Raw genomic sequence first — 13,283 nt, 5'->3', positions numbered from 1 at the left:
CATCCCTCCTCCCTCCCTCTCCATCCCTCCCTCCCTCCCTCCCACTAGCTCCTCCCTCTCTCTTCCCTCCCTCCCTTCCCTCTCCCCCCTCACTCCCCTCACCCCACCTCTCTCTCACTCCTCTCTTACTCTCCCTCATCCTCTCCTCTCTCCATCCCCCCCATCTCTCTCTCTCTCTCTCTCTCTCTCTCTCTCCCCTGTCTCTCACCTGTCACTCCCTCTCCCACCTCTCTCCCTTTCTCTCCCTTCCTTCCTCTGTCTCCCTCCCTCTCTCTCCCTTCCTTCTTCTCTCCCTTCCTTCCTCTCTCCCTTCCTCTCCCTCCCTCCCTCTGTCTCTCTTCCTCTCTCTCCCTCCCTCTGTCTCTCTTCCTTCATCGCTCTCCCTCCCTCTGTCTCTCTTCCTTCCTCGCTCTCCCTCCCTCTCTCTCTCTCTCTCTCTCTCTCTCTCTCTCTCTCTCTCTCTCTCTCTCTCTCTCTCTCCCTCTCTCTCTCTCCCTCTCTCTCTCTCTCTCCCTTCCTCCCTCTCTCTCTCCCTTCCTCCCTCTCTCTCTCCCTTCCTCCCTCTCTCTCTCCCTTCCTCCCTCTCTCTCTCCCTACCTCCCTCTCTCTCTCCCTTCCTCCCTCTCTCTCCCTTCCTTCCCCTCTCTCCCTCTCCCTCTCCCTCCCCCTCTCTCCCTCCCCCCTCCTCCCTCCCTCCCTCTCTCTCTCTCTCTCTCTCTCTCTCTCTCTCTCTCTCTCTCTCCCTCTCTCCCTCTCCCTCACCCCCCCTCTCACTCTTCTATTCTATTCTGTTCTTATCGCTTCTCTTCTCACCAGCAGTTCAGTTGAATGGGTAGGGGGTTGTGTGTTATTGTCATTCATTCAGTTTCCCCAATCCTCTTTTGGTAAGAAACCCGCAGCTCTCACAGTCTTGTCCCATAAGTCACTCAGTGAAGAGATTTTGTGTAGTCTCTACAGGGGAACAGGTAGTTTGGTGTGTATATTGAGTGTAGGACAACATAATGTAAGGTTGTCACTCCTCTATGTGATGGTTTCATCTTGGGCCATCTATGCCTTTTTTCAAGCCAATTCTCTGTTAGTGCTCTTTCAGTAAGGTGTTTGTAGGTGTGCCAGTGTGATTGTTACTTTGCACTGGGAGTGATTTTTCTGTTGGGTTGATTTTTTGGGGTGTTGGGGAGGGGTTAGTGAGATATAGAATTTGAGTCTGTTGCAGAGTGCTTGTTTTAAGATTTGAATTTGTATTACTGCTAAATTTTCTTTGTATATGTATGAATGTATGTATATATATATATATATATATATATATATGTATGTGTGTGTATATATATATATATATATATATATGTATATATATATATATATATATATATATCTATATATATATATATATTTAATCTAAAGAATTAGTGATATTTGAAATGTGCTCACAGAGTTTTTCTCCTTCTAGAAACACTTCTTCAAAAACCTGGGTGCTATATTTGCATTTGCTTTCATTGGAACGGCAATTACTGCATTTGTTGTCGGGTAAGTATTTCATAAGATTTGAAAGTTTTTATTGTTAATAACCACTTACTATGATTTATGTTGTTTTGCATTATGTTTCATAGGTTTTCTTTCATATCAAGGACATATCTTTCATATCAAGTTACAGTATTTCTTGTTTTTCCTTCCTACATCTTTCTGCTGGAAATTCTAAGTATATTTAGATATGTCTCTCATTAGACCCAGGAATAATGTATACAAGTATGTATGCATATATAACATGAAAATAAAGCTGTCAAATAGGGTGACGGACGGAGTGAAACATGAGATCGGAATGCAAAGAGGATTTTATGTAGAGATAAAAAATGGGGAAACACACCTTAGATCAAGATATAATGAAATGGCAAAGCTGGTTAAAAATGATACATGTACAGTGAAACAACTATGAAATTAAGGTTGCCAGTCAAGCAAGATCCAACCCTAAGGGTTTCTTTCATCTCTATAGAACAAAAAGTAAAGAAAGAATAGGCCCAATTAAAAATGATGAAAAATGAATGAGGAGTTTAACAAGTATTTTCTCTCGGTGTTTACTAATGAGAGATTAGATAAAGTACATGACTGCCATCCAATTTTCAGTGGGGATGAAGAAAGTAGACTATCTAATATCAGTATTAGTAAAGTAGAAGTAGTCAAGCAGATAGAAAGACTTAAAGCTACAAAATCCCCGGGTCCAGACGAAATTTTTCCGAGAGTGTTTAAGGAGTGTAAATTTGAAATCTGCGATCAGTTAACTGAAATATTTAATAAATCTGTAGACACTGGTTTTGTGCCTACTGCTTGGAGGCAGGCAAACATTGTTCCTGTTTTTAAGAAGGGAGATAAATTGTCTCTATGCAACTACAGGCCAATCAGTTTGACATCGGTTATAAGTAAAATGCTTGAATCAGTAATAGTAAATAGACTCAGAGAACACATCGAGAGGCATAATTTAATTAATGACACACAGCATGGTTTCTTCAAGAGTAAGTCATGTGTGACTAATCTTCTATCCTTTTACACTAAAGTATAAAAGGCATCAGACAACAATGATAATTACGATGTGATTTACCTTGACTTTAGCAAAGCGTTCGACAAGGTGCCACAACAGAGACTACAAAATAGAATTAAAGCCCATGGCATAGGAGGAAAAGTGTTAGAATGGATTAAGAGCTTGGAGCAGTAACAGAAAACAGCAGGTCACTATAAATGGAATAAAATCCAGGTGGGGCAATGTTATTAATGGGGTCCCCCAGGGCTCGGTTTTGGGTCCCTTATTGTTCATTTTGTACATAAACGACTTAGACGATGGGATAAATAATGATGCTAGTAAGTTCATGGGGACACTAAAATAGGATGCCTAATTAGGTCAGGAGATGACACAGAGACTCTGCAGGATGATCTTAACAAATTGTTCACATGATTGGTGAAATGCCAAATGATCTTCAATATCTCTAAATGTAGCGTGTTAAACGTAGGGCTACACAACCTAATAGAATTGTTCAAGTGGATCAAAGGCTTTAACAAGGGTAATGCAAACAAGGTCATCATATTAAAACAACAGGGCAGGACTCACAGTAATGGATTTAAACTGGACAAATTTAGATTTAAGAAGGAAGTAGGCAAGAATTGGTTTACTAATAGGGTGGTCAACGAATAGAGTAGACTTAGTAACCATGTAGTGAGGGCTGAAACTATCAGTTGTTTTAAGAAATAGACAACTTTATGGATGGGGATGACAGGTGGTGATGGATATGGAGCTGCCTTGTGTAGGCCTTATGGTCTCTTGCAGTCTCCTTCATTCTTATGTTCTTATGTATATAAAAAACTGGGCTGATTTGAGCGTATGTAAAGAATTTGTAAAATACATATACGAGTACATATACCAAAGGCTTTTTCCCCCTTACAAGGAAGTTAGCCAAAAAACAAAGGCATAAAATCCACTCCCACCCATTCCATCCCCATATACTCCACTCCCATCCAGTCCTCCCACCCACTTATCTTGGCTACTGGATGATGGGTCATCCCTGCATCTTGCCCACTGCCCTGGGTCAGAAGCAGTGCCACTTCATTGAATTGGCAACCTCCCACACTCGGTCCCCTCATGTAGAAATGAAGAAGATGGGAAGAAATCCCTTTGGGCTGCATCAGTTTATTTTTCATACATACTCCCTCACCCCCCCATGACAGCATCATCCATACACAACCATTCTCCACTCACCCCTATCTTTTGTCTTCCACCGTCCTTCCTATATAGATATTCCCCTCTTTCCCAATGCCCCTTTTACCCCATCCATCCTTCTCATCCTTGGTCGCCCCCTCATGTTCACTCCTACCTCTGCCTTCCACACCACTTTTACTAATCTTTCCTCACTCAATTTTTCCATGTGTCCAAATTATCCCAATACTCGTTCATCAACCCTATCTCCCAACTCCCTTTCCACCCTTGTTCTCCTCATCTCCTTGTGTCTCACTTTATCCAGGCTAGTAACCCCTATCATACTTCTCAGGCACCTCATCTCAAACACATTCAAATTCCTCTTTTTCTCTCTTATGTTTAGTTTTTCTGCCCCATACAGTGCTGTTGGCACAATCACTCCTTCATACAATCTCCTCTTAGTATCCATTCCCAAATGTCTATTTTTCATTATACTTTTTAATCCTCCAAGGTATTTACCCACTTCTCTCAATCTACATTCTACCTCTACTTCCACTCCTCCCTTTCCCACCACATTTGCACCCAAGTATCTAAAACTATCCACATCCAATCTCTCCCATAATACTCACTTTCAGTCTGCTGCCACTTTCTCCCCTTGTACATCTCATCACCTTACCTTCACCCATATTTATCTTCAACTTCCTTCTTTCGCACACCTTCCCAAACTGTGTCACTAACTTCCTTAATCCCTCCTCTGATCCTGCCACAAGTGCAGTGTCATCAGCCAACAACAACTGTCTTATCTCCCACTTTTCTCCATTTTCTTTAACCATTTCCAATCCCCTACCCATTACCCTTGCATTTACCTCTTGCACCACCCCATCCCTGTATAAATTGAACAGCCAAGGCAACATAACACATCCCTGGTGAAGCCCCACCTTTACCTCAGACCACTCACCCTCTCCATTTCTGATTCTAACATAAGCTCTACTACTCTCATAAAAACTCTTGACTTCTCTTAAAAGCTTTCCTCCTATCCCATATATCTGCAATACCTCCCACAGTGCCTTCTTGTCTACACTGTCATAAGCTTTTTCCAAATCCATAAAGGGCCAAAAAACATCCTTACCTTTTGGTATAGCTTTCTAACATATGTCTTACCACAAAAATCTGATCCATGCAACCCCTACCTGTCCTAAACCCACACTGTTCCTCTCCTAATCCTCTCAATCAAGACCCTCCCATAAGCCTTTCCAACTACACTTAAACTGATCCCAGTGAAACTACTAAACTCGCACACTTGTCACCTTTTCCCATGTAAAGTGGAACTATACAAGCACTCCTCCAGTCCTCCAGCACTCTACCCTCTCTTAAACAAACATTAAAAAACCTCACTAATAGTATAATAGTAGATAGACTCAGAGAACACATCGAAAGATATAATTTAATTTGTGATTCACAGCATGGTTTCTCCAAGGGTAAGTCATGTGTGACTAATCTTCTATCCTTTTACACTAAAGTATATAAGGCATCAGATAACAGTGACAATTACGATATTATTTACCTTGACTTTAGCAAAGCGTTCGATAAGGTACCACACCAGAGACTACTTAATAAAATCAAAGCCCATGGCTTAGGAGGAAAAGTGTTAGAATGGATTAGAGCTTGGATTAGTAACAGAAAACAGCGGGTCACCATAAATGGAGTAAAATCTAGGTGGGGCAATGTTACTAGTGGGGTCCCCCAGGGCTTGGTTTTGGGTCCCTTGTTGTTCATTATGTATATAAACGACTTAGACTATGGGATAAATAGTGATGTTAGTAAGTTTGCGGACGACAATAAAATAGGACGCCTAATTAGGTTGGGAGACGACGCAGAGATTCTGCAGGATGATCTTAACAAATTGTTCACATGGTCGGTGAAATGGCAAATGACTTCAATATCTCTAAGTGTAGCGTGTTAAACATAGGGCTACACAACCCCGAAAATAGATACAACTTAGATAACACGCTTTTAGAGAGAATTGATTTCGAGAGAGACATGGGAGTTCTAGTGAGTCCAGACATTAAAACCAGGAAACAGTGCATTAATACCAGTAATAAAGCTAACAGAGCATTAGGTTTCATTGCTAGGATGGTAACGAATAGAAGTGCAGAGGTAATTATTAAACTCTACCTAGCGATAGTTAGACCCATCCTTGACTGTGGTACAGTTTTGGTCTCAATCCTACAGAATGGACATCAATTCACTAGAATCAGTACAGAGAAGAATGACCAAAATGATACATGGACTCAGAAATTTGCCTTACGAAGAGAGGCTTAGGCACCTTAATTTACACTCTCTGGAAGTACGCAGAGTGCGGGGTGATCTAGTAGAGGTGTTCAATTGGATCAAAGACTTTAACAAGGGTGATGCAAACAAGGTCATCATATTAAAACAACAGGGCAGGACTCGCAGTAATGGTTATAAACTGGACAAATTTAGATTTAAAAAGGAAATAGGAAAGAATTGGTTTACCAATAGGGTGGTCGACGAATGGAATAAACTTAGTAATCATGTAGTAAGTGCTGAAACTATCAGTTGTTTTAAGAAACGATTAGACAACTTTATGGATGGGGATGACAGATGGTGATGGATATGGAGCTGCCTAGTGTAGGCCTTATGGTCTCTTGCAGTCTCCTTCATTTTTATGTTATGTTCACTAGCCAGTCCATCATCACTGTACCTCCTTTTTTTAGACCTTCTGCATGACACCTATCTAACCCAAGTGCCTTACTTGCTCTCATTATCTTAACAACTGATTTCACTTCATCTTTCCCCATTTCTTCATTTTCCTCACTCATTATTGTCATTTTCTTAGCACTTCCCATTGCAACTACCTTCCTGTCCCTATTCTCCTTTAATTTAGCAACTCCCTAAAATACTCTGCTCATCTATCTCTTACTGCCATCTTTTCCATTATCATCTCTATCATCTCTCCATCTGCACCCTTTACCTTTTCTTCTTTACTTGATTCACCTCCTCTTCCTCTTTTAATTTCTTTCCAAAAATCTTTTTATTACTTTCAAAATTTTGTCATACTCCTATCCCATTTCACATGTGCTCTCCTCTTTGCCTCCATTATTTTATGCTTTACTTCTCTTTATACCTCTAATCCTATTTTTGTAACCAATCTGTGAATGCTTGTTTCTTCTCGTCTTCTTTGTTTCCTCATCCCACCACTGACCACCCTTCCTTCTATTTCCTCCAATCCTCTTCTCTTCTCTTTTCTTTGTACCTCTCATATGACTCCCTCGTCCTATTTTGTAACCAATATGTGAAAGCTCGCTTCTTCTCTTCTACAACCTTCTTTGTTTCCTCATCCCACCATTCACTACCCTTCCTTCTATATCCTCCCATCCTTCTTGTTCCACACCCCATCTTTGCACACCTTATGACTCCCTCCTTGAACCATCCCCATTCTGCCTCCACTCCTAGTTCTATTCTATCCTTCACTCCCTCCCACTTTCATATTCCCCCACTCTCGCCTCTTAGAACATATACAGTTGAACCTCGAAAGCCCGGACCCCGAATGCCCGGACCCTCGTATGACTGGTCGAAATGAACAAAGGGCGGACTTTTCAAGCAAAGTTCCCTATTTGTCCGGTAGGTGGCAGCGACAGCCGTACACGTTTACTCAAACCTGGCCCAGTCAAGCTGCCACCAGGGCTGCCGTTTCGTAGAATTTTGTACCAAAACGTAGTAAAATAGCGGCATGTGGCAACTGAACAAGGACATGAGAAATTTTTTTCTACACATCAGCGGGCTGTTAAAAACATTCAAAAACTCGCTTTTGTTTAAAAATCATAGAACTAATTATCAAATAATAAAGGGTACATCAAAATATGACTTTTATTGGTAATTGTGTTACTTATAGAATATAATACCCCAAAAGATATGTAGAAAAAAATTCTACGCTAAAATTTCAGCTTTTTTTTTTTAGCGACAATAACATATATATATATATATATATATATATAATATGTATATACAGTCAAACCTCGGTTTTCGAACATAATCCGTTCGAGAAGGCTGTTCGAAAAGCGATTTGTTCGAAAACCGAAACAATTTTTCCCATTATAATCAATGTAAATAATTTTAATCCGTTCCAAGTCTAAAAAACAACTTTTTCTATTTTTTTTTTTTTTTTACTATTTTACACCATAAACTGCACTGTATACTGTTTACCATAAATAAGTGTATCCCACTTCTTTTCTTAAACTTTTCAAACCACCCTCTGCTTGCTTTAAAATCAAACCCTTCCGGAATAATGCTAGGATATTTTTTTATCAAATCTTCATACAATTGTCTTGCTTTGGCACAAATTGCATCTTCACTAAGAGTATCACCTGCTAACTGTTTCTCACTTACTAAAATCAGCAAAAGTTTCTCCACTTCCTCCAATACCTGTGGCCTTTGTTTGCTAAAAACACTTGATCCTTAAGCCACATCACTTGCTTTAACCTGGTCTTTATTTTTTAGGATGGTGCTTATCGTCGATTTCGCCATCCCAAACTACTTAGCCAACGCAGACACACGAACGCCAGATTCATATTTCGCTATTAATTCTTTTTTAAATTCAATAGTTTTGCGCACTACTTTCCTCTTTTCTTCACCACTTGAACTTGCTTTCTTTGGACCCATGATTAGGGGCTAATACACAATGCAAAGATGAAAAAAGTCAGATTTACGTAAATAAGAACGAACACGTCTGCTCGAAATGAACTTTGATCGCAAATGCGCTACGGAGGAAGCGTCCTTAGCATTCGAGTTCTCTCGGCTCGCGAGTGAGCCGCGTTCGGGTACGCTCGGCTTCTTTCGGTTTGTTCGAGAGCCGAAATTTGGTCGAGTTCTGAGACGTAAAATTCTCGAACTTTTTGGTCGAAAACCGATTTGGTCGAGAACAGAAGCGTTCGATAACCGAGGTTTGACTGTATATATATATTTTTTTTTTCTAGGGCATGGGGGGCCTTATATACATTCAAGAATAAAAAAACAAGAACCACCATTTTGTCAAAGTTTGACAAGTATATCTTGCTATGAAAGTCTGCACATGCCTGAGAATAATGTATGCCCCGGTATGGCAACACTCCCATTCTACACAGCAGTGTAGAAAACGCGGCAACCCTGGCCGCCACCACTGCCCCGCATGCATACCTTCCGATATTTACAGTGTACATAATAAAAAATACAGTACAGTACACTGTATATACAGTTGTTGTTGTTGTCGTTCCCTAGACTGTCTGTCCGAGCAGTCCCGTCTCCCCAAGGAATGCCATAGCCGAAACTGGGTTTTCCCACAAATCCTTTATAGAGCGTATGTTGTTTTCTTTGCGTGCATGATTGTGTATAATGCAGTCTTCCATTATGTGTTGTATGGTATGGGGTGAAGTGTTACATCCTGGGTAGCTGTTCACAATGCGGTCATCCAGCCTCTTCTGGTAGCTTAGAAGTGCTGGGTGGTGACCGCACCGCAGTCTGGCTAAGTGGACTCTGTCCTTTCGTGGGAGAGAGGATTCAGAAGGGTGGATATCAGGGGGTCTGGCATGCAGCAGTGTGTTGTCTTTCAGTGTGTTAATGGAGCAGTGAGTGATATGATTATGAATATGTTTCCGGAGGCTGGTATTTGGTGGTTGTGGAGGAAGAGAAGAGAGTATCTGTGCATGATAAAGGTCTTTGGGTGTTGTTTTAATGTTTCTTGGTGTGTGTGGGTGTTCTGCTATGTAGTGTAGCGGGTGTAATGTGTTTGTGGTGGCTGCGGCAAGTGTTTGTGTGCCTCTCATGTCGAGGTGGTCCTTGACTTTGAGGACTTTTGTTTCATGGTGTAAATGGTCTGTAGGTGTTGTATTTGTGCAGCCTGTAATTGTTTTTAGGGCTTTGTTTTGTATGATTTGAAGGGTGTTGTGGTGTGTCTCACTGAGATTAGGAGCCCATCCATCGGTGCCACCTGCGTAGAGCCGGTGGCCAGGGGTGGTTGCTGCCGTTTGGCCCCCAACTCTTGGGGTTGGGGGGTGGTCCCACGACGTAGACGCTGCAGCTCCAGGACCTGTATATACAGTACATTTACATGCCTGTATTACAGTTATTATCACAGAATTATTAGTATTATTGCATTATTATTACAGTATTGTTATTATTACAGTGTTAGAGTATTATTCTTATGTGTTTCTATGGCATATCATACATTACCTATACGTATACCGCTATGAAAATCTACGGGTGTTAGGGCGATATTTTCGATGACCGGACGTTTGGCATGACCGGACCACCCTTCCCCCCAATTAGTCTGGGCTTTCAAGGTTCGACTGTACATATTCATACTATACTCCTGGTTACCACTAATTTAGTCCATGAATGCTCTATCTACCATGTTTCCCTCCACCATTCTCTTCCCTGTGTACTTATGCTGGACTTTCTTCCTAAACACTGTATTTGCTATCATCAACTCTCTAGGCACATCTCCACTGTGTACTCTCCACTGCAATTTTTACCTGGAACTCAACACTTTCCAACCACTCCATCTATTGGTTTATTTCCTATCTTTGTATTAAGGTCTCCCAATACCACTACATTGACATTTCTCCCTAAACCCTCTATGCCCTCATTTAAATCTATCCAAAAAGCCTCCCTTTCCTCTACACATAACTCGCTACCAGTCCCATATGCACTTACAAAAACCCATATCTCCCTTCCCAGTTTCACTATTATCCACATTAACCTTGAAGAAGCCTCCTTCCATACTACCACAGACTTACCCATCTCGTCACTTACTAGTATAACCACCCTTTCTCTCCCTCATCCTCTCTTTACTCCTGTGATCCTCCCAACTACACTCCCAAACTCAAATTCGCCCCTCCCCTTCAACTTAGTTTCACTGAATGCCAACACGTTCATCTTTCTTCTTGCAAACATAATGCCTATATCTTTTTACTCTCATCTGTACCACATCCACGCATATTAAAAGACCTAAACCTTATGGGTCTGGTTGGAAAACTCCCAGATCCTCTTATGCCTTTACCTTTTTTTAGGAATGTCTCCTTTGTGGGTTCAGGGAGAAGGATGCCTAGTCCCTTTTTTGTCGCCTTATATGACTAAAGTGGAGAGACTTGGTGGTAGTATTCTTTTGCCCCATGACAGGGTTCGGCAAAATGAGAAAATGAATATTCACAGAAATGGTACAGGACAGTAACAAGAGTGGGGGGGACAGCATAACGAAGGTACAGTCGCAGTATAATAAATTATCATAATTTCTCTATGAATAAAGATTTCCTCTACCACAGACAAAATGATGTGTGGGTCTGGTCTGTAGGGGCACCCCATATAGACCCTAAAGTATCAGCTGCATGCTACTTAGCAGCTTTTAATCCCACAATATCATGCAGACAATACCTCAGATGGAATGTGTAAAATAATATTGATAAAAAAATGTGGGAAGCAATAGTTAATGGGGTGAATTTGAGAGGAAAGTCAAGGATAATATGGATGGACAGGTCAAACAGGGCATTATGTGCATGGATGTCTGTCAAGCAAGGAAGAGAGTACAAAAGATAGGAGAGAATGGTTATAAATGGATGAGAAATGACACATCCAGAAGGGATGTTCTTGTCTGCTCTGTGAATTATTTCAAGTGGCTGAGTAAGCAGGTTGCTAGACAATGAATTAGTGGGAGTATACCAGCTCTGGCTCTGTGAGGCCCTGCATTGCTTATGACCTGAGTGGTGCAGTGAAGGACAGGGATGACCCTTCATCCTTGGGATTTTAGGATGGGAGGGGTAGCAAATGGGTGTAGGATGGGTGCTTGCTTTGAATTAGCCACTGCCATTATAAAGGGAAAAGGCCTTTTGGTATGTATGTGTTATGATGATGGCAGTGATGATGTCATTCTAAGATTTGATGCTTTATTGAAGGTTTGTAAGTGAAGTTGTATAAGATAACCTTGTTGGTGTTGCAGAGGACTTACATATGGCCTGATGTTGCTGTTTCACCCAACACTCCTGACTTTCACGGAGTGTTTGATATTTGGTGCATTGATATCTGCCACGGACCCAGTCACGACCTTGGCCATTTTCTCTGATCTTCATGTGGATGTCAACCTGTATGCACTTGTGTTTGGAGAAAGTGTTTTGAATGATGCTGTAGCCATTGTGCTATCAAGGTAAGTTGCTGTATTTTTGTCATTTATTTTGTATATGTAGACATTTTCACCTCCAACTGGTGTATAAAATATATACTATATATATATATATATGTGTGTGTGTGTGTGTGTATTTACCTAGTTGTATTTTACGGGAAGGGGAGCTATGCTTGTGGTGTCCCGTCTTCATATCTCCTTTTATCTAAACTATTTTTAAATTCATGTATTGTTTTTGCACACACCACTTTCTCATCTAACTTGTTCCAACTGTCTATTACTCTGTGAGGAAAGCTGTGTGTGCGTGCGTGCGTGTGTGCGTGTGTGTGTGTGTGTGTCTCTCTCTCTCTCTCTCTCTCTCTCTCTCTCTCTCTCTCTCTCTCTTTGTCTTTGTCTTTGTCTTTGTCTTTGTCTTTTCAATTACAAATCTCTTTTAATTCCATGCCATCGCAGTCAAGACTGAGAGTAGCCTGAAGGAGGCATATGTCTCCTTTGAGCTACTCTCAGTCTCGAATGCGATGGCATGGAATTAAAATGTGATTTGTGGTTGAAAAGATATTAATCTGTTCATTGGGAACCATTCAGTGTATATATGTGTATATATATATAAGTTGGTGACAGAGTTTGGGAGAGTGTGTGGTAGAAGAAAGCTAAAGATATGTGGGTAAAAGTAAGGTGATGAGATGTACAAGGGGTGAAAGTGGCAGCAGACTGGAAGTGAGCATTAAGGGAGAGCGACTGGAGGAAGTGGATAGTTTTAGATACTTGGGTGCAAATGTGGCAGGAAAAGGTTGAGTGGAGGTGGAGGTAGAATGTAGATTGAGAGAAGCAAGTAAATGCCTTGGTGGATTAAAAAGTGTAATGAGGAATAGACATTTGGGAATGGATGCTAAGAGGAAAGAGGAGACTGTATGAAGGAGTGATTGTGCCAACAGCACTGTATGGGGCATAAACATGGAACATAAGAGAGGAAGAGATAAGAAGTTTGAATCTGTTTGAGATGAGGTGCCTGGGAAGTATGATGGGGGTTACTAGGCTAGATAGAGTGAGAAATGAGGAGGTGAGGAGGAAAACAGGGGTGGGAAGGGAGTTGGGAGATAGGGTTGATAAAAGAGTGTTGGGATGGTTTGGACACATGGAAAGAATAAGTGAAGAAAGACTAGTAAAAGAGGTATGGAAGGCAGGTGTGGAGGAAGTGAACATGAGGGGACATCCTAGGATGAGGTGGATGGATGGGGTGAAGGGGGCTTTGGGGAAGAGGGGAATGTCTGTTGAGGAAGGACGGGAGAGAACAGAAGACAGGGGTGATTGGAGAATAGTTGTATATGGATGATGTGTGATGCATGAGGTGGAATAGATGGGATGGGGGGTGAGGTAGTATGTGTGAGCAAAATTTGACGCAGCCCGAAGGGATTTCTCCCCGTCTTCTCCTTTTAT

General features: G+C 41.3%; 1 protein-coding gene across 2 annotated transcripts in view; it reads left to right on the top strand.

Annotated features, from left to right (window-relative positions):
- Nhe3 (Na[+]/H[+] hydrogen exchanger 3) overlaps positions 1-13,283 on the top strand; it is a 165,068-nt gene that overhangs the window by 57,969 nt on the left and 93,816 nt on the right. For both annotated transcript variants that reach the window (XM_076203772.1, XM_076203773.1), the window contains exons 5-6: positions 1,448-1,524; positions 11,667-11,870. In XM_076203772.1, the coding sequence (XP_076059887.1) occupies positions 1,448-1,524; positions 11,667-11,870 (281 nt within the window). The remainder of the gene's footprint in view (positions 1-1,447; positions 1,525-11,666; positions 11,871-13,283) is intronic.

The sequence above is a fragment of the Oratosquilla oratoria genome, chromosome 20 (genome assembly GCF_046742065.1).
Source record: "Oratosquilla oratoria isolate Oo_2021 chromosome 20, ASM4674206v1, whole genome shotgun sequence".
Classification (NCBI taxonomy): Eukaryota; Metazoa; Arthropoda; class Malacostraca; order Stomatopoda; family Squillidae; genus Oratosquilla; species Oratosquilla oratoria.
The sequence above is the reverse complement of the archived record's forward strand: the minus strand, read 5'-3'. Positions and strand labels throughout refer to the sequence as shown.